A 26,283-nucleotide genomic window follows, 5' to 3' on the forward strand; every position below is an offset into this window, starting at 1 on the left:
ACTGAACAGTTACGTTTTGTCAGTTTTGATGAAAGCCTCTAGATATGTCATTACTCATTTTGTTGAACCTTTCTCCATCAATCTGCAAGACAACTAAACTAACTGAATAGTTAGCATAAATACGAAACGCAATCAATATTCAACTAAAAACTACTTGAAACAAATAATTAGTTGAAAACTATGAACATCCAGTGTATAACCTATATACAATATCTCAGGCACTACGGTATGGTTATTACTATTACATTAAGAGCGACACAAATGTAAAAGGAAGAGAATGCTGAGTATACCAAGGGGTTCGCAAGTTCATTCATTGGGCTCATACAACGATGAGTTTCCACAAGATTAGTACAGACAAACAAACAACCCGTGCAAAGAGTTTATGTTACAAAAACAAAGGAACACGGACCACATTGCTCTACAGTCCAAACAACGCGTACATGAACTTAGTTTCGTATCAATTTTACATAAGGTATACTATTATAACTGACATCCAGGCACTACTAACCCTTGAGTTCGGCCACAGGTACACTTCCAGTTTCAGGTAGCGACTCAAGGAAGGAAATTGCAATCAGCTCAGATCTGAATTTCTCATCTCCATCGTATTCTTTCCCTTCCATCTGATTGTGGTTTATCCCGTTGGCCAGATTGATGTTTTCCCTACTAATCTTTTCAGATGGTTGGTTTGAAGAGAGAACTGTTTCTGGTTCCTCGTAAGAAATGGAGATAAGCGACTCACGAGTCACTTCCTCAGGAGCATTTCTTCCAGGTACTGTTGTATCCATAAAATGACACTCCTTTATATTTTCTGCACGTAGCTCACTATGTTATTCAAGACAAGAGTGCAGAATGTAATGAAATATTTACAGCACTAGAAATGTATCGTACGACAACAAATTGTTTGAACAAAATTTCCAAAACACAATCACACCCCTTTTCATAGAATATAAACTTCGAAGGACCTACCATGTAGAGTCTTTTCCACCACATATAGACAGGCACACAAGGCCAATAAAATGGGAGGAAAGGAATGCATAATTTGATTGCAGTTAACAAAACAAGTGAATGATGTTTAGATATCCATTCAAATTTAGTGCAGATTTTGCATGGAAAAACTTAAGCATAATATAATAGTTAATTAAGAACAGCCGATTTAAGTAGAATACCCATGAAACTAGGAAGGTACTCTATCCTATGTTGCACTCATCATTGTTTACATCTCAGCCAAGACTTGATAAAAGTGAAGAATCATTATTCTAACAGCAACCTGACTCAACCAGAGTACAAAAACCAAACCGATCAAAAAAGTTACTGAAGGACAATAAAAGGAGGTATGAACCTTGACCATAGAAAGTTTAAACTAAGCTGAATGTTCTAATACACTCTAATCTAATTTCCTTAGAACTTAAGGACATAGATGTCCAATCTATAGAACAAATCCTGTTCAAGTAAGATTGTGCACTCTAATCTCATTTCCTAAATTGAATGCAGAAAAATCCCTGGATCACTTATATGGAACATGAACTTTGATCATCTCGAACTCTTTTAGGGACTATAATGTAGAGGAAGCATAAGGCAGAATAGATAAAAGAAACAACTGCAACGAATAACAGAGTGAGAGAAAAACACAACCAACCAGCTTATTAACTAACTCAATACTCCATTTATTCCCATCTAACCAAGAAGAAAATAATGGCATGCCTATTTTTGTCATGATAACATGATAAAATAAGACTAAAAAACCTTAATCCAAATATAGTTTCTAAACCTTATCGTGACAATACATATCCCTCGAGACCTACACGTATGATTCTCTGTATTTTTCCAAGCCATGTCAAAAGCAATCTGAAACTTACATAATCTAGTCAGACAACCATAACGACCCTGCATTAAAATAATGAAATTGATTGGTGTTTTAGTCACAGGTTTAAATAGATTATGTTATATCCACTAATAGTTTGTAGAGTCCGCTACATTAAAAATATACCCCATCTCTACAGTGGAACAGCATATAAAAATACGCCCCCCAAGCAGGAAGAGACACTAGAATCAGCCAAATTCAAAGGTTTCTTGTTGTCGTCGGAAAAAGCTAATGTTCCCCAAACATTTAGGCACATATATTAACCATATGGTGAAATAAATACACTTGCTATTTTAAGCATATATCAAGAAAAATCATACCACCGCAGCTAAATTCCCAGATTAATTACGACAGAGCGAAGGTATGATGATTCCAATTTCCAAAAGAATGATTGTCCAATATCAAGAGAACACAATACACCAGAAGAATGAATTCAAGAACTCTATAAAACTACGCCACCTAATTCCAATTAAACACTAACTTTTAATTAGATCTAACCCCATATCTTGAACAATCTAAAGACACCACCTTCCACGATTTCCCATCTTCCTACATCCAAAGAACCTACCGATTGAATAGATGCCAAAATTTAAAAAAAAAAAAAAAAAAAAAAAAAATCAGGATGATCTATCAATCCCTTTATCTAAGAAGGAAGTCAAAATTTAAATAAGTACGAATCCCAAGTCCTATGGCGATAAAAGAGAGAAAAAAAGAGGTTAAAACAAAGAGGTTCAAAAAACAAAATCAAAACCAAAGATCATTAGCAAATTAAACAAAAAATAAACAAAAGAAAAAAGAAAAATAATGGATGAAAAGAACAAAAAGGAGAGAAAAACTGAAAAGGGGTGAGAGGAAATACCTAGAGAAAGCGGGTAACGCGTAATAGTGTCTGAAATCGGATCAACGACTCCCTAAATATGTATATATATATAGATAGATAGATAAATACACAGCACATTATATATATATATATATATATACAGTTGCGAAATCCATTGGAAATTCCGTATTTAATGTGGGCCATGTCTAAAATTTTGAATTAATCCCTATTATCGTGGAACGCGGTCCTTTTGATTTTCCTTTTTTCATATTCCTACATATAATTTCATTTACTCTTTCAATTTCTTTCCTATCTAATTCATACATATATATATATATATAGTTGTTAAAATGCTATTCTTCTTACTTCTTATCTTGGAAATTTTCGTAAAAGGGATATAGTCTAATATAACTAAAATAAATTAAAATATTTAAATCTAAAAATATGATATAAAATATAAAGACATTTTTAAAAATAGCAAAATAAATTAAAATATTTATAAGTTATAGCCAAACTTTCAACTGTAGTGTGGATTTTGTAAATATTTTATAATATTTGTTACTTTTTAAAATTCCACTTTTATAAATATTATTGCAATTTTCTTTTAAAAACTCTATTAAATAGTAAATTAAAACTTTGAGAATTTATAGTTGATTTTTTAAATTAAATAATGTCCACTAAAATTGCTTTAATGATTTTTTGTAAAAAAAAATAAAATTTGACTACTTCTATAACTTTTTTAAATTAAAAAAAAAAAAAAGAACTTTGAGAGAAATATTTAATTGATGGGAAAGCTAATTTGGGCGGAAATATAGGTGGGAAATGAGAATAAAAATAAAATTGTCATTTAAAAAACAGTTTGCACGTGCCACACGTGGATGACAGAAATGAAAAAATAAAGCCCGGAATAGCCGTGCTGCCGATGACCCTGCTTCCCGTTCAAATTAGAGAACTCTGTTCAGTTCTTCAATTTCATTTCAATAACTCTCATTCAATTAAATTATATATATATGTGTGTGTATGTATGTATATATGTATGTGTGTATGTATGTGTTTGTGTGTATATATTCGAAATTTGAATTTGAACTTCCATTAATTTAAATTATATTGACATCAGATTCGAAGCTATTTGACTGAGAAACAATCACATCAGCTATATTTACATTACATATATAAATATATGCTTATTAGTATTATAATAAACACTTCAATGCCTTCAGAGACATACCAATGTTATAAAATATTGAGAAATTGTCTGTAAATAGCAAAAAAGAAAAAAATTGCTATGGTTTTAATTTATTTACTATATTTGAAGTCTATAAAATATTTATATATTAGTTAACAGATATTCCTATGAATATTTCTATAAAATTGAAGATGACATTATTGATAAATTGATGTAACAACATTCTGATTTTCCTGTTTGAAAATTAGTTGTTTTTTTCTTTTTAAAGACTACAATTGAAGAACAAAAATGAAATACCAAGCATATAATAAAGTAAATGTAGAAGTAGAACCTGATCTATATTAGCAACTTTTATATTTGTTATATTTCATTTTTAATATCCTTTAAAGGAAAGAGTTGCTAAAAAAGATATTTCTTGGAAGCTAAGTAACATATTATGCCCAAGTTTAAAGCATATAAAAATACCTGACTTCCTTATTTCTTCAAGGAATAAAAGAGAGTTGAAACTAAATTTAGGGGATAAATTGCAAAAACATCCCTGCAAACCATCAATTTTATATAGAAACCCTCTAAACTATTTTATATATATATATAAATATAAATTTTATATAATATATATATTTAATAATCCTTACACTTCTGTGTTTAAATCATTTTTGTCCCTTTATGGCTCTGCTTGTTTATTCCTTCTCTCTGCTCTGTCTTCTCCTTTGTTAAAAAGTTGAAGAGAAGCTCTGATTTGCTCATAGTCAGTCCCTCCTATTAATGAAGTACTAAAACAATTTTAAAATATGTTTTTAAAAAAAAGAAAGAAAAAAAAACCCTCAAAAAGTCAAAGATCTAACATGGGGATGGATATATAATAAGAATTTGCAAGTGAATATAGAAATATAATAACATTACACAAGAAGTTTCTGTTTCAATATGGAGGGTTTTATACATATCTAGATTTGAAACTATTTCTCAAGCTAAAATGTTCGGTTCGTGAGCACTTACCATGGTCGAAAAGTCGTTTCTATGGATCTCTTCCCATTTAACTGCGCCAGATGTTTTGCTTCTTTGCTTCGAAGGAAGTGCCATCGTTGAGCATGTCTTGTGCATCTGATTCCATTCCTAGTTTTGAGAGTGCAAGGGCTTGCATATAGAAGGCAGTCGGCCACTCGGGCAAGCATACTTGTGATTGCATGGCGTCTCTCAATGCGAGTTCTGGTTGACCAACCATTAAGTAGGAAAGCGCTCGTCTCACGAAAACAGTACCAGAAGGAACTGACATCATTGATACTAGCTGCAGTTTCAAAGATGGTCATAATGTTAACCATTGACATGAACAAAGAACTAAGTCCTGAATTTCAACGGCTTTGAGAACTAGCCGCTATGTTATCTATGTCGTAACAACATATCTGAGCTATGAAGTCAAGAGAGTAGAAAGCACCTTTGAGTAGTACTCAATGGCGTTCTTATAATCCTTGTCTCTGAATGCAATATCCCCAAACTTTTTCGTGTTTAACATGTCTTGCACTTGCTGAGTCCACTCTTGGAATGAAAGCTGCAAATTGAATAAAGCAAGTATTTACTACCATGAAATACATAAATACCACAATCAGAGACAAAAAAACACAAACGCACTTCGCTCTCTGCGCCCTCCTCGTCCTTGTAACCGACTTTAAGTAATATGTCGTGCACAGCTGTAAGATCCATCCGAACACAAGCTTTTCCGAGTGCCGAAAGCATAGTTGGCAACACCACTGGTGTTTTTGTCAAACCCATCAGTACATGTGACGCAACCTAGGAAACCAAGTATGTTACTGTTGAGAAAACTTCTGATTGCCAACAAATAAAATCAGAGCAACACAACACCATTGATAAAATTATCAGGTTGAGTTACGACATTTAAATGTTTACCTCCTGCTTTTGCAGAGATGCCACTGCTGAAAGAACGAATTTTATATCGGGTCGATCTCTTGCTTCGTATTGTAGACATTTGGAAGCAAGATCGATCAACTGGGTTGCATCATCATCTCCATATTGTCCTTCCAAAGATGAATCCATTAACAGCAACAAGTTCTTCCCTCTTAGTAAATCTAATGCCTGTGCATTTATCCAAGTGATCAAGTAAGGGGTTGCAAAAATCACTCTATAGAATCACATATTTCATATAAACTTCATATGCTCAAGAAGCAATCAATCACTTATTGTCCACTAGATGGGGCGAGTAGTGACAGTTTACTCAATATATAAGATTCAGCATATAATGAACACAATCAAGGGCGGAGGAGACAAAAGATCGTACATGGCTTGGAGGAATGTGCTTCCCACTTAAAAGATCCAGCAAAATGGTTCCATAACTGTAGATCACACTCTCTGGTATGACCCTGCCTGAAAGAAACAAAATTAAATAGAATTTACAAAAGAATCACTTTGAACGAACTCAACAAAGTTTACATGGGATTTTAGAAGTCGGTACCCAACAAAGTTTACGTGGGATTTTAGAACTCGGTGAGAAGCAAAGATGTTCTAATGGCATACCTGTTCGTAAAAACTCTGGTGGAGTGTAAGCTAGATTGGTACTGTAGCTTTTTCCATCGTGGCTGTTCTTTATCAGACCGAAACTGGATAACCGAGGATCCCCATCCTGACATGAGAAAGTTATAGCCCACCGATAAAGAAAGTTCATTGTCAATATCAAATTGCTCAGCATTGATGAATAAATAATCCACTGCAGACCAGAGTGGTAGTCTAAAAATGCTAACGGAAACAATGATAGTCATTGAATGTCTACCTCATCAAAAAGAACTCTGTATGCATTTAGATCATGATATATTTTTCGGTTTTCTGTGCTGCAATGATCAAGGGCTTGAGCTATGTAATTCGCAACTCTAACTCGCATTTCCCAAGGAAATGGTTGTTTCTCCCCTGCATTATGATAATGAAAAATCATTCGACAAGCAGGAAAATCCTCAAAATCCTGAAGTTCAACTGAACAAGAATTCTATGACATATCAACTAACAACGTTCTTGGTCACCTCCCTCTAAGAAAATGGAAACAATACACCCTTTGAAAAACTACTCATTTCTTCTTTACTACTTCCCCTCCACACAAAGTGTTAGTTTCGATATAACCCTTGTGCTCAATCAAACATGTCATACAAAGTATACAAAAAACGATCAGCACAAAATTCACAACTATTATTAAAATAGATTTCAAATCAAAATGTATTTGTATAGATAGTGCCTTCTCTGATTTTTTTTCCCAAAATGTATTATGCATTTGTATGGACATAAAGATAACAAATAAGTAAAACGGACTACCAAAAAAGAAAAAGGTGAATGAAGTGAAGAGAGAAATAAGTAAAAGAATAAAGTCATACAATGAAACAGATGCTTTGAGAGAGTGTCATTAGACATATACTCTGCCACCAACAGCCTCTCATCCCCTTCTGCACAGCATCCAATTAAATTAACCAGTCTTTTAAATCTCAGTTTACCAACTCCAGAAGCTTCAGTCTGTTCAAAATCACATGCAACCAATAAACACGACACAAGAAGAACTCAAATATGCATCAATCCAAAATGAAGAAGAATCCTCCCCCATTTCACTTAAACACCAAAAAAAATTGATAGTAGCTTAAACTCAAAACCCAACAACTGAAAAATGTAAAACAGTGGATTACCACAAATTGTTGAGGATCAGGCCATGACTCCTTGGAGAAGCGTTTAATGGCAACCAATCGATTATTTCGAAGCTTCCCTCTGTAAACAACATTAGGAGCTTTCTTTCCACTCTCAGAAACAATCAACTCAGAACTAAAGCCATTAGTAGCAGCTCGAAGCTCCACTAACTCAAACTCCTTGAATGCAGGAACTTGCCCTTCTTCAAGTTCTTCACCATTAGCTTAACAACCCCACGAAAAAACACAAAACCCACAACTCAAAAAACTAAAACAGACCCACAAATCAGCACATGAAAAAACACTGAAAATGAAGATTCATAAGCTCATAGAGACAGAAACATACCTGGATCTGGTTTGGGCTGAGGTGGGGGAGGGTCATCATCAGGGGAAGGAAGATGAATGGTTTTGGACTGAAAACAGCCCATGATTGAAAGCTTACATAGAGAGAAAGAAAAGGAAAAAAGGAAAATGAATGAGATAATGAAGAAGATTGAGTGAGTTAATGAAATGGGTTGAAGTGAAAATGAAGTAGAAAGTAGATTTTGATGAAGATGGGGAAAATGGGGGGAAAAGTCAAAAAGAAGAAGAAGTATTTGGAAAAGGGTTAAAGGAAAAAAGGAAGAAAGAGCATGAAAAGGGGTGGACTTGGGAGAGTGTGACTTTACACAAAGGGTTCAGTAGTCAATCCATGAGAAAGAAGAGGAAGGAGAAGAGGAGGAGGAGAGAGAGGAAGAGAGTCACGTGATGATCAGAGAGAGAACATGTGAGGAGAGACAGAAACACAGAAGGAATTGATCACCATTAAAAAGCGGGTCATGGTTATGGGGAAGGAGGAAGCTAAAAGTGGAAACGCCAAAATTCAACAGAACATTACCACTGCTTTCTTTCTATTGTGGAATTGGAAATGAAATTTCAGACTGCAAAATGGGTTTTTTTTTTTTTGTTTTTTTTTGTTTTTGTGTGTGTGTGTGTGACAAGAATGGTTTGAGATATCAAAATGAAGATGCAATAATTGGTTGCCCATGTCTTTTCTTTTCTTTGCTGAAAAATAGAGTCAGTCTAATGGAAAAGGACTGTTCATTTTCCTTCTCTTTCTGTCACACCTTGTTATCAATATTGAATAATGTATGGTATGATTGTATTGCAAAAGGATTGATATAACATTTAATCTATCTTCCCTGGTTAGTTAAATATTTTGAGTGAGTAGGATATATAATACATAAAGAGAGTTTGGACCACTTGTCTTTAAAACTATATAATACGTAAATTATTATTGACATGTGACTTATAGATGAGGTGAAAAGCCATTAAAATGCCTTTCATAGTTCCCTTCAAACCTTTCACAAACACTAAGTTAGTGTTCAACTATGTATGTGTTTGAAGTTAATGTTCGGAGAAGTGTGTGAAGAGTTTTGAGTTAGTTTGTGCATCTATGACAAAGGTATTGTCTCTCCATTTTATAAGAAGGAAGAATGTTTGTAAATTATTTTATTGTGCCTATATATGACATACATAATCGGTAGCGAAGTTGTTTTTATTTTCTAGTGATATTTTTGCTATTGAATGTACTAGTTTTATAGACTTGTGGCAAATCGACATTATTAGAGGCATTTGTAATGCCTCCTAGGTCTAGGCAGAAGTACAAGTGTATGTTACTTGATGATGGGTCATGTTACAAGTTTTTATTTTACCTCTTACACGTCCTATCTGCTCAATCATGCTTCTTAAGATAACGTTTTAAATTATTTATTTGGAATGAACTAGTTATAAATATTTTAAAAAAATAACGTTAAAACAACATATTTCCAAATCCCCATTAAAAACGCCATGGAATTGGATCGAACCTTCAGCTAACAATTTGTTCTCCTTTTACTTGGGCCAAAAGGCCCAATACTAGTTACGTGTTTAGGCCCAGAGCTTTTATAGCCTAGCCGACATGAACGATATTATGGGCCGTAGCCAAGTCGGATGAACTCGTTGATGTTAATTCCATTATACAGTGATTGTTATAAAGTTTAATTTGTCCCTGAAATTAGCTTTTTTTCTTTTCAAAATATAACAAATTGGACCAAATTTTGTACTTCTTTTGAAAAGAAAAATAAAAAGACAAATATATATATATAATTGAGTAAATTTATAAGAAATTTAGTCTAATAAATCTTTGTTTTTGTTCAACATTCTTTAAAATTCACAAAACTACCGAAAAAAAAAATAAAAAGACCTATTAAACTCATAAATTTGCAGCTTCATGAACTAAATTCATGAATTTCTTGTTTTATTTTCAAATCTATATGAATATGAATTGTTTTAAATTAACAAAATTTTGTAAGTGGGACCTTCTTTCTTGACATAATTGTGCCAAATATTTGGTAAATTTATTTTCTCACGAAATATATTAGATGATATGTTCTAGATTTTTGTTGTTGTTGTGTGTTCATATATATATATATGTATTGTAAAGTGGATGAATTTCTGGTGACTTGCTAAGAACTTTGCTTTCTCCATGGATTATGGAGTTTTCTTGAAATTTGTCCCTATTTCTTAAAAGATGAAAATATTGTACAATAAATAAACAATTAAAAATACAAAGCTATTACCAAATACCTCAAATTAGCATGTTTATTCCCTATAATTATTTGAGGAAAAATCAAATAAAGTGAATATAAGAAGGTTAAACAAATTATCTTTTAACGTCTAGATCGAATCTATGTGGAGAAAAAGTTGATTTTTAGAATTTAAGAAAATGACACACACTAATAAAACATCAATACAAGAAAAGGAGCCAAATTTATTTGCTATATTAGGAAGCTATTTAAAGTAGTTTAGAGACTAAAGCATTGAGGATTTAGAGCTAATGATATCGGTAGTCTCTTTTGCCAACTAATTTACAACTCAACTAATTTATTTATATATATATATATACCTAAAAGATAAGTAGAAAACTCAACTTGATTTCAAAAGTAGATTTCATAGTTACATTGTTTTTTTAAAAGAATCATCACAAGTGATTTAGTGGTAAAAAATAATGTACAGTCTCTTAGGGATTCAATCCACCGTAGCTAGTAACCTAAAAATTAATTTACTATAGGTTTTCTTACACCCAAATGTTGTATTACAGGGACAGATAGATTGTTCTATGAGATTAGTTGAGATATACGTAAACTGATATGGATACTCACTGATGAAGACAAATCTAAATGGCCAAACAAAAAAGACACGTTAAAAGTGCATTTCTTTCACTTTTGTATAAATTTCAACACATCCCCTGCTTGGAAAATTCCTACGTGTTTTTCCTTGTTGACTCTTTTAAGGGATAAACACATTCTCATCCATGCCTCCACAAAAGACCAAATCTACTCATCAAGTGGACAAGAAGACAATGAAAGATCTCTTTTACAAAAAGAAATTCAAAACAGTCAACTTGGGAGAGAGATAGGTTCAATCACCATTCACAACGAGCCCACAACATACCACTTCTCTTACCTACATTAAAAGTTAGATATTACACGGAAACGTCGTTATAAAAGTCATATCGTAATCACATGTTTACATACACATCAGTAATTACCCATTCGAACTACTTTAGATAATCACAAATATAGTCTACTAAGTTGAACTAGACATGTTTGAAAGAGACACGTCAAAGAATGATATATAATGTTTTTGAGCTTTTAATTCATATATAAGTAGAAACTACGTAATTCCGAGAAGAAAAACAAACAAAAAAATAATAGTTATTTAATACAAGCCAGCTGGTAATCTCATCTAAGTGGTTGGGTATGGTAATCTTCTTCCTAATGATAGCACAACAACAACAAGTTGCCTGAATTGGTTGCTTTTACAAAAAGAAAACATGAATCCAGCTTGAGAAATGAAACCCCCAAACCATTTTTGTTCATTTCTTTATTCAGTCATTTGGGTCAAAAAGTCAAATGATGAAACCTAACTATTTTATAAATATTGCCTTCCACTCAAAAATAAGCCATCAAAAACACACACATCACTTATAACAAAGTTTTTAAATCTTATTTGGTTCTTCTTATTTGGTTCTTACCTTTCAAAATATCCTAGACTTTTGTTGAGGTTTTGTCATTCTATCATTATCAATTACGTAGAAACAATTTGCTTTAAAGATTTTTTCTAAATGTATAGATTTTATATTATAATGACAAGATTATTAAAAAAGTGAAAACTTTTTAAAGCTAAGTTAAAAGATAGACATTCATACTATAAGTTGAATTACAAATTTAATCCCTAAAGTTTGTAGGTTTGTGTTTATCAAAGTAAAGAACCTTGAAATCTAAAATTTATTGTATCTCTAAATTTTTAAGAATATCTAATCCGTCTTTTACAAAAATTCATTTACTTTTATAGTTAAAAGTTAGTGAAGTTACCAGTAAGAAAAAGAAAGTAAAGTGTTCCAAAAACAAGTTGGTGAAACAAAAGGCCAAAGGCAAGAAAACAGTGAAAGATATGCAATCCAGCTGATAAGCACACAGAGAAAAGAGGGAAAAGAAAAACAAAAGATATTTAAGTTTACTTATAAGAGACATTTCGTCGAACACCTGGTAGGCGTCTAAAGGCGTAGACGAATTGAATTTCTTTACCTTCCGATAAGACGCTTTTCTTTTCAGCTTCTTCGTTCTTCCAGCTGGTCCCCAATACACGCCAATGAGCCGGCTTCTTTCAGAAATACCGCACGCCCCCAATACGAAACACTACACCACGTCGTTTTCAGCCGGTGATGTTGAACGCCGACAACCCACTGACAGAGTACTGCCCGTGGGCAAATGGGCAGCTGCCCAATCTGCCATTAAAGCCGATCTTGCTTACTTGGATCGCACCATCAATTGTAGAGAAGCATCTGAAAGGGAATTGGATTCTCTACTGTTCTCTGAAACTCTCTGCTTAGAATGTGTTCGACAAAATGCCTCAAATTAAATTATATAATATTCATTTTGAATAATACATTTTTATTTGATTTTGAGAGCCCAATCCAAAAACTTATACTTTTAATTTAGTCTTTTCTTGCTCAATAACTATAAATATTTTCTCAAACATTATATTTTTTACCATCCTTTCTCGATTTTATATTAAATTTTCAACATTCCCAAAAATGTAACTAATGTATATTATTCTCTTTCTCATTAGCTATCAAAATTTTAAAGTTTTATTCAAAGTAATTAATTTACATTAATCCCAATAAAGTTATGTATTTAACATACTAAAATTAAAACAAAATTTAAACATTCAATGTACAAATAAAAACCTAAAATATAAAAATCAAATTTTCATTTTCTTTTCCCATACTTTTATCAAATAACCATTTTGAACTCTTCAATATCAAATTAGTTTTTTTTAGAAAAATATAAAATTGGTACTTAAACTTATATATAATATTTAGAAAATAATATTACTGTTAGTTGAAATCCACGTAATAGGCGACTGGGACTGTCGAAGAATGCAAAGAATTGGGACGTGGCTCCCACGTTTTAAGCCCTAATTTATTCACCTTTTTTTTTATTCCTTTCCAGTTTATTTAATTTCTATAATCACTTCCCATTAAACAGACACAAAAACCAGTCTTTAATTTAATTTTATATATACCTAAACCATTTTTAAAACTAACTTTCTGGTTGCGTTCGGGTTAGCTTACGTATGGTACAACTGGCTTTATTTATAAAAAATTTATCATTTGAATTTATGTATTTGGAGTTTCGAAAAGTTGCGTAATGGTTGAACGAATAGTTAACGTATGTTTTTCTTTTTATATATAGAATATTGATAACTATAACTCGCTATGAGATAGTATGGGTATTTTATCATATAGATGTTGTTTAATTTATTCATTTTTATAATTATATTTGAATTTATCTACTTATGTATAAATAATTCAATATTGATTAGAGAGTTCGAGACTCAAACTTTTGCAATGTATTTTTCTTCTTGATTAATATCTAACGTAACTACTTGATGGGTCAAAATAAGCGACTATACTTTTTTTATAGTATAGTGACGTTCGGTTAGCTTACGTATAGTATCAAGTGGATTTTATTTTATAGAAATTAATTTTTAGATTTATGTATTTAAAGCTTGGAAAAGTTAGATAATTGAATTTTGTTTATTGCATGTTGATAACCACACCTTGTTATGATAGAGTGTATGCTTTATCTCAACACATTTGTTTGTATATAAGAGTTGTTAAATTTATCTGCTTAAGTTTATTTATTTATTAGTGAATTTAATATTAAATAGGAAAAATGTATACTCAAACTTTTGTAATATAATAACACAAATTGTGTATTATTTTATAACTGTGGTTTTAATTTGAATTGATGTATTTTGAGATATGAAGAAGCTGTGTTATAGTTGGAAAATAATTAACATGTTTATTTCTTTATTGAATTGTTGATAACTACAACTCGTCATGATAGAGTGAGTGTTTTATCACAATCAACATTATTTTCTTACGTAGAAGTTGGGTTATGTTGATGTATTTTTAAAATGGACTTTATCAATTATTTGACGAGTGATTAATTAATTGATATAAAAGTTTAATGCATTTTGATAATAGGATATATACTCGAACTTTTCTAATGCATTTTATTATCGATTAATATCGATATATCGATATTATTTAATGAGTCAAGTTTGCAAAGTGAGTTGTATTTAAGATAATGGAATTTTTTTATTTGTATGAGATACTTAGTAGTACTTAGTAGCGGTAGTAATAATAGCTTGTAATTTTGTATATATTTAAGTTTGGCTCTTTTTTTAGCGTAGTTATAAATTTCTACGAGGAATTGATGACGCACTAAATAAAATGAATAATCCACGATGTCTTTTAACTAAATATGTCTAGGATTAATGATGAAATTAGAGGTTAGTTTAAGCTAATTTTAATGCTTTGGACTCTTATTTGCTACAATTTACTCATAGTTTCTCTAAACGTATATTTATAGAGATCTAAATTTATTTTATATCTCACTTGACTCATATCACTAATTAATTTGAATTAGATTGAGTTTGGCGAATGAAATTAGTTAAGTTGAAATTAATACACATTTGACTATTGTATCATAATTAACATAAATATATACCATCACAATCTACAATAATCACAAACTTTCAACTTTATTCTTCCAAATCATCAATTTTCTCTCAATCTTTATCAATAATGATCTATTTACAGTCCATTTTTTATTTTTGTAACTTTGGAATATATATGCTCGACAGCACAAAAAAATTTATATTAGTAATGACTATGCTAATGTTGACTTGTTTAAATTCACGAGAGTTCTTTTATTTGTACATATCAAGTAGTTTTATATCACTAATTAACTCGAAAGTTTAAGGGTCTAAACACGTGATCTTTTTTAATCACATGCTCTCCAATTCCATCTCAAAACACTGATTATCCCAAAATTTAAGTTGATGGGTGAAAACGAATTAATTTGATATTATATTCAATTATATATATCATACATTTTTCTCCTATATTTAGAAGTTTATTCAAATTTAGTGTCTGTCCAAGTTTAATATCATACTTTAAATAAATAGTTTTTATTTTAGTAGCTTCCATGCTGCTTCTTTATTATTAAATAATAAAAAAATCACACACCAACATTTTTAATTTTTTTGCATAAGAATTATTGTTATTATTTAATTAATTTTGATAAATTTGTTGAATAACTAAAAATTTATTAAAATTACATAAACTAAACTTAAACAAATAAGAGTATAAGAACCAAAGCAATTAAATTAAAATATACCACAAACACAATATTTTTTTACCTTAATTTTTATATTGAACTTATCTCCATTACACATGAATTCATGATAGGTGAAGATATTTATCTAAATCTGAAATTTCAAGATGGGAGTAATTGGGAAGAAAAAGAAGAGCCCACAAATTAATTAAAAATGTGGAAAATTAAAAAAGAGAAGGCTGTCATTAATTACTATAATAACAATAAATAATTATCTTAATGAAAGTGGAAACAGGTTAAGTAAGCAACTAAAACAAAGTGGGGAGGTTTTATTTGATATAAAAATATTTTATTAAGTCATTGTCTCTTCTTCTTTTTTTTTTCTTTTTTGTTTTTTCATTTTTAATTAAATTAACAAAAAAAACTCAATTCATCGGCTCGAAAATGCCACGTCGGCTATCCATCCAACCAATCCCATGCACTATTTAATAATACTATTAGGTTTTTAGTGACCCACTTGGTTTTTGCACTTTATTTGGTATATATAAAAACAAACATGTAATTAAATACATTAAACATCTAGACTAATTGTATTTTAAAATTAATGAATTAAAAAATGGTATTTTCAAAAATATAATAAACTAGTAAAATATGAACAAATTTTCGAAAACGAAAAAAGCCTAACAAGCTTATAATAGAAATATGAAAAATCTAAGTTCACACACTCCTACGAGTAGTATTCTTTCTAAACATCGTGTACTATAGTGTAGCTGAATGATCTACAATCGTTTAGGTCATGATATACAATCGTGTAATTCTTTTTGACAATGAAAAAAAACTCTAAATATAAACGTTTGTGTTGACATTTAAATGATCTTGACATATATTCTCGAATATATGAGGAAAATTAAGAAGAATATTTAAACAATAGTGAAATAGCTTAAAAGAATGTTGTTGAAAAAAAATAAAGAAAAAATCACAAAGAAGGAATAAAATAAAAGAGAATTGAAGAATCATCCACCAAATCTAACCATAAGTCTGAAAATTATGAAAATGTTTTATTAGATTAAGGTAAATTAACCACTAAAAAAGGATATTAATTTAATAAAATCGAGTTTTTTTTTAAAGTCATTAATTGAATATATTTTATTTCTATTACTTAATCAACACACATCAATCTTATAATAGGTCACATTACGAACATTTTTTACACAACATATAGTTGGCATGTCAATTTTCACACCAATAATAAAAATATATTACCCCTACACCAAATTTAGATATATGTAATACTTTTATATATGTTGAGTTATATATGTGTAAATTATTATTATTAAAAAATAAGAGCTATGTTTTTGTTTTATAATTTCTACATATTAAAAATATCAAACTTATGTTCATAAACGTCTATGTTTTTTGAGACTATATATTAAAAAAACCATATACATAATAAGATTCAATTAAGCACATTTCCAAGTCTCCCAAGTGCTATATATATATATATCTATATTAAGTACTACAATTTGAACTTTGAGACCTAATTACTTCCTTTCTTTGTCCTATATGAAGTCGGCCTCCACAACTTGTTTCTAATAATACAAAATCTCTTCCAAATTTCTCTTCAATAAATTTATTCAACACAATTCATTTCTATAAGGACGAATTATTTGATGAGACCCTAAAGCAATATGATGGGATATTTTGATCCATTACATGTTGTTGAAACATTAGATCCCACTTCAATTTGTTACGTTTTTTTATAACAATAATCTATAACGATATATCAATTATTATATGGTTGAGCTAAATTTTTCAATAAATTAGTATAGTAGTTGAAAAGGTTTAGTGAAGGGATCAATAGAACAAGATAAATTGTAATTATACTAACACATTCAATATTCATATATATATATATATATATATATAAACAATATAATATGGAATTGTTGTTTAGAGGTCAGTGAAGGGGATGTAGAGCACAGTGTATTGGGACGCTAAATGTGACGTTTGTGTGTATGATATTATTGGATTTGGATCCAACAAATTAGGTCTCCATCCCAACAAATTAGGTCTCCATCCCAAGACCAAATTTTAGGGTAACATTTTATGTTCGAGGTTTCATCTATTGAACTTTCGTTGTATTTAAAGATCACCTTTAAAACTAATATGACAACATATAGTTTCAATTATAAAAGTTGAACCATCGAACAATTATAAAAAAATGTAATAACTAATTAATGTTGAGAGCGGCATCAAATGAGTATTAACAGTTTTATTAACTTTTGTGTATGGTAACTCTTTTATCTACGTGTATATTTGAAAAGTGTATGTGGTATTAGTTTTAATCATCCGTTTTGTTAACTTTTGATGTAGTGATGGTTTTTTTTAAAGATGATTTTAATAAGAAATGTGAATTAATTGACTTGTATATTAGCAATTTATAGAAACTCAATTATTGATATATATGATTGAAAAATATTTACAAAATTGAAATTATATTAATTGGTTTTTGTTAAGAAAAAAAATTAGATGTTTATAGTTTGAAGATATTTTTTTCAAGAAAGAACTATGTTTGGTAAAAACACATCCTTTTAAAAGAAAGTACTAATAATTAACAATAGGTTTTGATTAGTAAGATCCAAATTCCAAAGTACTTTTGTTTGAAAAAAAAAGATATCCATTTTGACTTACAAATGTGTATGAAACAATAATCTAATCTATATTCTTATCCCTAGCTCTCTCAATGATTAATTTGTCAACATAATTTCTTGTCATTTACTTGATCATTTGTAATTATCCTTGTATTCATTATCAAAATTCAACTTTCACTGCTTAATTTTATTAACATAAAAAAAAATACATCAATACAATAAAAAAAACGTTGCAATTTTACGAAAAATGTTAAGTAATAGGTGATTTTAAAGAATAACGTAAAAAAAATAGTTAACTGTAAGTACTCTTTAAAAATGTTCAAGTAATCATATCTCAAAAGATTTATATCATTTTATTAAAATTATCGAATTGTCCAAAAAAAATCAATTAAAAGTCATAATTAAAGTTGAATAAGTTGGTTTAAAGGAAAATTGTACTAATTAAAATGAAATGATATTCAGTTTAAATGAAGAGAGAATAAATAATATGTGATTAAAACTAACCTAATTTGAAATAATTAATATAATTACGAACGTGTTTGAATTGATTTGAGTTCAAATTATTAAATTGTTAATTTGGATTATTATCTTAAAGTTATTATATATTAGATTGAAATGAAGTCAATGTTTGAATGCATTTTAATTCTTGTGATTAGGTATTAAGGTTTTGTAGCTTATGCATCAACTTCTTTTTGTTTTATTTAGTTAATAATTATTTATAGTTTTTGTTTTATTTCAAAAATACTATTTTATGACTTCTACTCACTCCCGAGTTTTCGTGGAATTTTATGTCCTTTTTAAATAATTTTGTATAAGGTTTACAGATGAGTAAGATAACCACAACAAGATCTTTTGTTCAATTGACGTTCGAGTTTACTATTAACCAGAATGTTTGTACTAAGAAAAGCTACGTGCATGGTCGATGATACGATGTCTTAATTAATCGAGCTATATGAAATTTCATTCCAAACAGATGACTTTGTTTGAGTTTTTCAGTATAAGGTTAAATACATTGTTTTGTATGTATGGAAAAAATCAAATAAAATAGATCGATTTTTATTAATGGAAAAAAAACCGAATCAAACCTAGGGCATATAAATGTCTTTGCATTTATGTTTGTTGTTTATAAAAAACGCAAAGAAAGAAATGTTCGATTGCATTCTATAAAAAGGAACATGCATGCCTCGGTATTATTTTGAAGATGGCAAAAAAGATCCACCTAGAAGAAAAGGCGAAAAAAAGAAAAACCGATAAATAAACCAAACAGGACATTTAATTGATTGTTCTTTACGAGACATCAATTTGGATAACTTATTTATAAAAACGATCAATCTGGCTCCAGGTTTATTCCAAAACCAGCAATAACCAAACCAAATTTCCACGCATAAGTATATTGCTGAACAAATAATTAAACCGTCAGAAATGTGATTTTCAATCACCAAATATCACTCATCACGCATAAAAAATACTATGATTTCTTGTCACATGTATTCATTATGCATTTAGTACTATTAACAATCAAACTACGCATGATTTGAGCCCTCTCACTTTTCATCGTATTCAATACTGTTTTCTAAGGAGATAACACGCACACATACTTATATTTTCTTTAACGACTATTTTTCTTTAAAGCAAACGTTTGAAATTCGCTTTCAAATCATACAATCTTACGTAAATCAACAGTAACTACAATCATAATTATCCATCATCGAAAACGATAAGGTATATATTTCAATCAAGTTACTTGAACATGAATATCTCAAAGTCACAATTAATATGACTAATAACAATAACTAATAATTGCTTGACTTTTTTGATAAATAAAATTTTGTAAATTCCATAAATTAAGAAAATAATACTAATAATAAATGAAATTTGTTCATAGTTGCGTGTGAAACTTTTGTTTTTATTTATTTAATGATTAAATGAAATATTTTTGAGGGGCAATTTTGGAATAATAAAAAATTGAAAGTAATTAAACTCTCATTAATTACAAAGGTCATCATTTTTTCTTCTCATTTCTACTTTACTTGGTATTATTCAAAATATAGAAGCTCCACGTATAGAGTAGTCACCATAATAATAATTAATTACTTTTGTAACTATATAATATATATACATAACATACCTAAATACTATAATTACGTCTTAAATTTATATCAAGTAACTTTTTTACGTATAAATTCGAATTGAAATAATTATGGTTGTTTGTATTTTTAATAGGTTTTTTTTGTTATTATTTTGTTAATATTGGATTCAAATATCTTCTATTGTTGAATGATAAAATTATTTTTTACTTTAATTAATGTCATGAAATAGATACATTCATCCATCAATAAAATCCAAAATTATATTGATAAATGACAATATAATTTAATTTCGCAAACAAACAGAAAGGAAATGGAAATTTATCTTTTATTCTAACAATTTTATTTTCCACATTTTACGTCATTTTTTTTTTGTCTGTCTATCACAAGTAAAAAAAAATAGTGGGGAATATACGTTTGAGAAAATAATAATAAAATCCAATATTAAAAAAAAAAAAGGCTTGAAATGACTCTCTATAATTTTAAAGAAATTACACTCTACACCTCTACGTTTAAGTTCAATTATCTTTAATTACTATCACAACTATACATTGGTTTAACTTAAATAATCCCTCACTAATTACTTCAAAGCAAAATTTTAATGCAACAATAAACATGTATTATTAGTGATAAAATTAAACAAAATTCAAAACACATATATTATATTTAAAGTTCTTTTTAATTTTTTTCACCCCACTTAAAATTAGACATTTTTTAATTATTATTTTTTCCTCACTCGAAAAAAACATTTTATTTAATATTTATAAAAAAGAAAATTGAATTCTCTTTTTCCTCCTTCTTTCCCACTTTCTCACAGCTGTCCAAAATTATATATTTTCTCTCTCTCTCTCTCTGTCTATAAATAGACCCCAAATCCCAAATCTCTTCTCCCCAAGATACACCTCTCCATTCCTCATTCCATCATCATCATCATCTTCTTCTTCAAAATCATCTCCAAAATAACTTCACCACCCTTAAGATAAACTCCTTAGAGAGTCCATTATCATTAATTGTTGCTCTGATCTCTTCAAGCTCTTTCTACTACTTGTTGAGTTTCTTCCCATTGCATGCCCTTCAATGGCTTGTCTCAGTATCTCTTGTTTTGATCAGGTCTGTAAACCCAATAGTAAAACAAAGAGTGTTTGCATTACTTTTTCCTCTTTTTCTTTCTTATGATCATCGTTACGTATTCATATTCGTGTCTTTTTACATTGACAAACAAGTAGGGTAGTAGTAGTAGTATTTTGGAAGGATACTACTTGTCTAACTACACGCAAGCTATCTATATTTACCACTAAGTTTCTAATGTCACATCTTTCAAACATATATATATATTATCTTTGCTTGATTATTAGTAATATTTGAAGCTAAGTGATTAGAGTTAGTGTCCGATTGTTGTATCTATGCAAACTTCCACTGTTTTAAACCGTTTGATCTTTCAATATCTACGTGTCTAAAAAATAGTTAGGGTTTTATTTTTTTTTATTATCACATTTGTGGTTTTAATTTGTTAATCTTAAAAATTTAACCATCCATATCTCATAAGACGAAAAATGAAGAGAGATAAAATTTTATAATTCACTTTTTTTTTACCTTTATTTGGTGTCTGATTGGATGGAATTGAAGTGTTTTAGGGATCGGTGATGAATCGTGAGTGAAAAAGTAAAAAAAAAAGTTGTAAAAAAGGAAAAAGTGGAGAGAGAAAAGATGGTGAAAAAAGGTACTGATAATGTTCAGAAAAAACTTTACTAAAACTATATATATTATATATATTTCCAAATTATTCTTTTAATTATTTTTTATAGTTTTGATTCAGAACTTAGGATTCTTGGTTCTGATTTTTCTGAAATGCGGTGGTTTATTTAAATATGTATTTGATGTACGTGAGAAATTCCATTTTTCTAATTAAAATTTTTATTTAGAGTACTAAGAAGAAGAAGGTGATGACATCCGAGAAGGAAGTTCGCACGCTCGATGGAGCTGTCGATCGACACGGTCATCCTGCTATCCGAGACAAAACTGGAACTTGGGTTTCTGGAATCTTGATACTTGGTACGTTCAGCTCGAACAATATTATGCATGACGATCTTCATATTATGTTTACCTCAAGATTTTATTGGATCTTTAGCTTAGTTTAATTAATCTACCTAAATTAAATTTTACAACGATAGGTTGATGTGACTTATTAAGAATATAATAAATTTGAAGGATACCTTTTACAAGCAAATTTTTCAAAAGAAATAACATATCAAATCAAGTGCGTCGTTACTTTCATAATTTGTCTAATTTTCAAAAAGTGCTTTTGATGAAAGTTCTCGAAAATGTTTTTCATAGGTTAAATTTTTTTTACACTAAAGATAATCATGATGTAATATATTTTTAGGGACTCAAAAACAAATCGTTGAGATCCACTTATCTTTTAAAATGCAATTAACATCGACTAAATAAACAAACACTACCACGTAGAAAGATAGGTTGTAAAGTTCCTAAATACAATGGTTTTTGTATTTAGACAACTTTACACACATTTCGATTAATCTCATAGACAACCTGTGTGACCATACATTAACTATGCTTATTTTTTAAAAAACCAACCCATGATGTATCCGTAAATGCAATATTGAACGGTTGGAGAATATTTTCTTTGTAATAATTAAAGTTATAAGCTTAATACTTTAATGTTAGTTTGATTTATAATTGAAGTTAGAGAAGCTAATAAATTTAGTGGTACATGTGATTGTTTAATAATGGGACAGTGAACCAAGGGTTGGCTACATTGGCATTCTTTGGAGTTGGAGTAAATTTGGTACTATTTCTCACAAGAGTGGTGGGGCAAGACAATGCCGAAGCAGCCAACAACGTTAGCAAGTGGACGGGAACTGTTTACATTTTCTCTCTTCTTGGAGCTTTCCTTAGTGATTCCTACTGGGGAAGGTTCAAGACTTGCGCCATCTTTCAAGCCATTTTCGTCGTTGTAAGTACTTTAACAATAATCACTTTCACTTCAATTCTAATAATAATATACAATAATTGTCTAACTTTTTTTTTTCTTTTCTTTAAATCACCTTTTAAAAAGTCATATGAAAATTGCTCCAACAACTTCATAAGTTGTAATTATTTTATTTGTCTTTTAATACCCTGTTTTATATGTCAATAATAACAAAGAAACGATATGACACAACATAAAGATTATTTAGCGTGTATGGAATTATTGACATGATGTTTAAGGGCGTCGTGTCAACTTTGTTAGGGTATCTATCATATTATTGTTGTTGGTTGGTTTTCCCTATTTGCCAAAACTATTCAAAATGAAAAATGTTAGGGTTTTTTTTTTTTTTAATGTTAAAAATGGGGATTTAATAACTTGAAAAAAAAGAAGATTGTTTGAATGAAAATCAGTTAATTTTACCATGAAATGGTGTGATAAACCGTATATTGTTTGGGGTGTTAGAATGTTTAATAATAAAACTTATAAAAAATCAATGGAACTATTCATAGTGTCAATTTCAACTTTAATTCAAACTTTGCAATTAATATAATTCCACTCACTTGTAAATTTTGTAATGGGTACTTTATGACCACACGGTGTCGTTTAGTGAGAAAAAGTAAAAAGGAAAAGTTGCCTTCATCTAGACATAAACCTAAACAAATGTTTGGTTGATATCAACCACAAAACAGATGTTTAATAAAGTGCAAACTCAAGGTAATCGTGTGTTAGAAAGTGACCCAATAATTTATGTTAATAGTAATAAAAAATACATGCAACTTATTTTTACTTTAAGTAATTGCATTAGTTAATATTGTAAAGAAAATGAAAGAAATTTAGTTACAAGTGAAGAAGCATGAACTATTAATTTACTATCCCATGGTTTATTTTTATTGGATCAAGATATGCACAAATTGATGAAAAAAGTCAAAATGTAAAAGGGTGAATATGGACAAAGATTGTATTATTTACCCTTTTTCTTCTTCTTCTTGGACAGGGTCTTGCTTCATTATCAATAACATCCTACATATTTCTGGTGAGACCTAAAGGATGTGGTGATGAACATACACCATGCAATTCTCATTCTTCCCTCCATATTGCTCTGTTCTACCTCTCAGTTTACTTGGTTGCTCTTGGCAATGGAGGTTACCAACCCAATATAGCTACATTTGGGGCAGATCAGTTTGATGAAGAAGACCCTAAAGAAGGCCAGTCTAAGATTGCTTTCTTCAGCTATTTCTACTTGGCATTGAACCTTGGTTCCCTATTCTCCAACACAATTTTGGGTTATTTTGAAGATGAAGGAATGTGGGTTCTTGGGTTTTGGGCTTCTACAGCTTCTGCTGCCTTGGCTTTGCTCTTGTTCCTCTGCGGAATCCCTAGATACAGACATTTCACTCCTAAAGGGAACCCCCTCTCTAGGGTTTCTCAAGTGGTGATTGCAGCTACTAGGAAATGGAAGGTTCAGATGATACCTAATTCAGAGGGATTGTTTGATGATGATGACAAGGAATTGGCTAGCAATGGAGCTAGGAGAATTCTTCATACCAATGGGTTCAAGTGAGTTTCTTAATCAATTTCCGTTTCAGAGTTTTGATTGTTTGATTGATTTCAGGAGAAATGAAAGTAATGTGTGTACGTGTGCTTTTGTCGTTATCTACAGATTTTTGGATAAAGCAGCAGTAATTACCTCGTCGGAGTATGACCAATTAGACGACGGAGCTCGGAATCCATGGCGTTTATGCACGGTTACTCAAGTCGAAGAAGTCAAATGCATTCTCAGACTCCTCCCGATTTGGCTTTGCACGATTCTCTACTCCGTCGTCTTCACTCAAATGGCTTCTTTGTTCGTCGTGCAAGGCGCCGCCATGAGAACCAACATTTCTACATTCCACGTTCCTCCGGCAAGCATGTCGAGCTTCGACATTCTCAGTGTCGCAGCGTTCATCTTCATTTACCGTAGAGTAATCGATCCAGTCTTTGCTCGATTAACCAAATCAAGCCTCACAGAGCTCCAAAGAATGGGGATCGGACTCGTAATTGCAATCTGCGCCATGGTATCCGCCGGAACTGTAGAGATTTTCCGACTAAAACACGCCAACAAAGACTGCCTACGTTGTGACAATTCGAGCTCCTTAAGCATTTTCTGGCAGATTCCCCAGTATGTATTGATCGGAGCATCAGAGGTTTTCATGTACGTCGGCCAACTGGAATTCTTCAACAGTCAGGCACCTGACGGACTCAAAAGCTTCGGTAGCGCCCTATGTATGACCTCGATTTCCTTCGGTAACTACGTCAGCAGCTTGCTGGTGACGATCGTGATGAAGATATCGGCGACCGATAACATGCCGGGATGGATCCCCGGAAACCTAAACAGAGGTCATTTAGACCGATTTTACTTCCTCTTAGCCGCCCTCACGGCAGCGGATCTCGTCGTCTACATCCTTTGCGCCAAATGGTACAAATACATCAAGTTCGAGAGTCGGGAGGCCGACGCCGCCACCGCCGTCTAGGGTTTTGCTCTGCTCCGGTTGAAGAGTGTAGTTGCCAGTGATGTATCCATTCCATGCCGTTTGATCCAATTTCGATGGTTTATGATCGTAGTTTTAGGTTGGAAGAAAAATAAATAAATAAATAAATGGTTTCGAGGTGGCTCGATTAAGATCGTTGAAATTGGAGCGGACAATCGTGGCCGCAGATATGAAGGAAAAAAGACCCACCCGGTCGAAGGATAATCGGCCGGCTGATGCAATGAAACTTGAGAGATGATTCCGGTTGCTTCTCCAGTTGAGCGGTGTAATGAGAGATTTTACTTGACAAAGGTGGGTGTGTTGAGTAAAAACTTTTATTCATGTCCTTTTTTATTTAATTCAATGTCTCTTTGTATTATTTTTCATTTTCTGTATTTAATTAAATTGGCCCATTTTTATTTTTAAGATTTTGATTTTCAAATTTAGTGTGATTTACATGAATCAATTACATTATTAGTTAAAAAAAAACAACAAATTAGTCTAAAAGATTCGATAATTTACAAAAAGAAAATGATCAAAATATTCCGTAAAGTGTGTAAGATTTTTTGTTTTTTCCAGGTAACGTCATATAACACTTTTTTACAATTAGAGTATTAACCGCAACCCACCATTCAAAAACATATTTCATCTCCTCATTCTTTAATGAATAAGTTTTATAAGATTTCATATAAACTTTTTTCACTTAGATTTTGGTTTTTCAAATTCATATCAATGAATGAATGAATTAGAATTAGTAGTAGTTGTTATTTATATTCCACTAATATTAAAAACAAGCATCACC

The 26,283-nt window shown here is 30.5% G+C and overlaps 2 protein-coding genes and 2 long non-coding RNA genes across 5 annotated transcripts; 1 reads left to right on the forward strand and 3 right to left on the reverse strand.

Moving 5' to 3' along the window:
* Positions 1-264: 264 nt before the first annotated feature.
* LOC101220015 lies at positions 265-2,874 on the reverse strand. Its single transcript, XR_968898.2, has 2 exons — positions 2,721-2,874; positions 265-808 (listed from the first exon to the last, which is right to left on the reverse strand). It is a non-coding gene; the product is annotated as an uncharacterized LOC101220015 (long non-coding RNA).
* A 1,389-nt stretch (positions 2,875-4,263) lies between these two features.
* On the reverse strand, positions 4,264-8,475 carry LOC101221897 (serine/threonine-protein kinase BSK2). Of its 2 annotated transcripts, none has more exons than XM_004133899.3 (11): positions 7,882-8,475; positions 7,539-7,759; positions 7,236-7,371; positions 6,647-6,780; positions 6,394-6,499; positions 6,158-6,243; positions 5,770-5,955; positions 5,494-5,652; positions 5,300-5,413; positions 4,864-5,152; positions 4,264-4,640 (listed from the first exon to the last, which is right to left on the reverse strand). In XM_004133899.3, exons 1-10 carry the CDS (start codon positions 7,961-7,963, stop codon positions 4,901-4,903), a joined length of 1,476 nt encoding a protein of 491 aa, XP_004133947.1. In that variant the 5' UTR covers positions 7,964-8,475; the 3' UTR covers positions 4,264-4,640; positions 4,864-4,900. The 2 variants fall into 2 exon arrangements, with proteins under 2 accessions (XP_004133947.1, XP_011650819.1); XM_011652517.2 differs by having other exon boundaries at positions 4,264-4,626; positions 7,882-8,473.
* Positions 8,476-10,594: 2,119 nt separating this feature from the next.
* On the reverse strand, positions 10,595-12,523 carry LOC116402609. Its single transcript, XR_004215054.1, has 2 exons — positions 12,146-12,523; positions 10,595-11,021 (listed from the first exon to the last, which is right to left on the reverse strand). It is a non-coding gene; the product is annotated as an uncharacterized LOC116402609 (long non-coding RNA).
* An 8,343-nt stretch (positions 12,524-20,866) lies between these two features.
* On the forward strand, positions 20,867-25,973 carry LOC101222134 (protein NRT1/ PTR FAMILY 7.3). Its single transcript, XM_004133900.3, has 5 exons — positions 20,867-21,095; positions 21,908-22,037; positions 22,742-22,959; positions 23,969-24,531; positions 24,635-25,973. Exons 1-5 carry the CDS (start codon positions 21,063-21,065, stop codon positions 25,482-25,484), a joined length of 1,794 nt encoding a protein of 597 aa, XP_004133948.1. The 5' UTR covers positions 20,867-21,062; the 3' UTR covers positions 25,485-25,973.
* Positions 25,974-26,283: the final 310 nt, after the last annotated feature.

Source organism: Cucumis sativus, chromosome 3 (genome assembly GCF_000004075.3).
Source record: "Cucumis sativus cultivar 9930 chromosome 3, Cucumber_9930_V3, whole genome shotgun sequence".
In the NCBI taxonomy this organism is placed as follows: domain Eukaryota; kingdom Viridiplantae; phylum Streptophyta; class Magnoliopsida; order Cucurbitales; family Cucurbitaceae; genus Cucumis; species Cucumis sativus.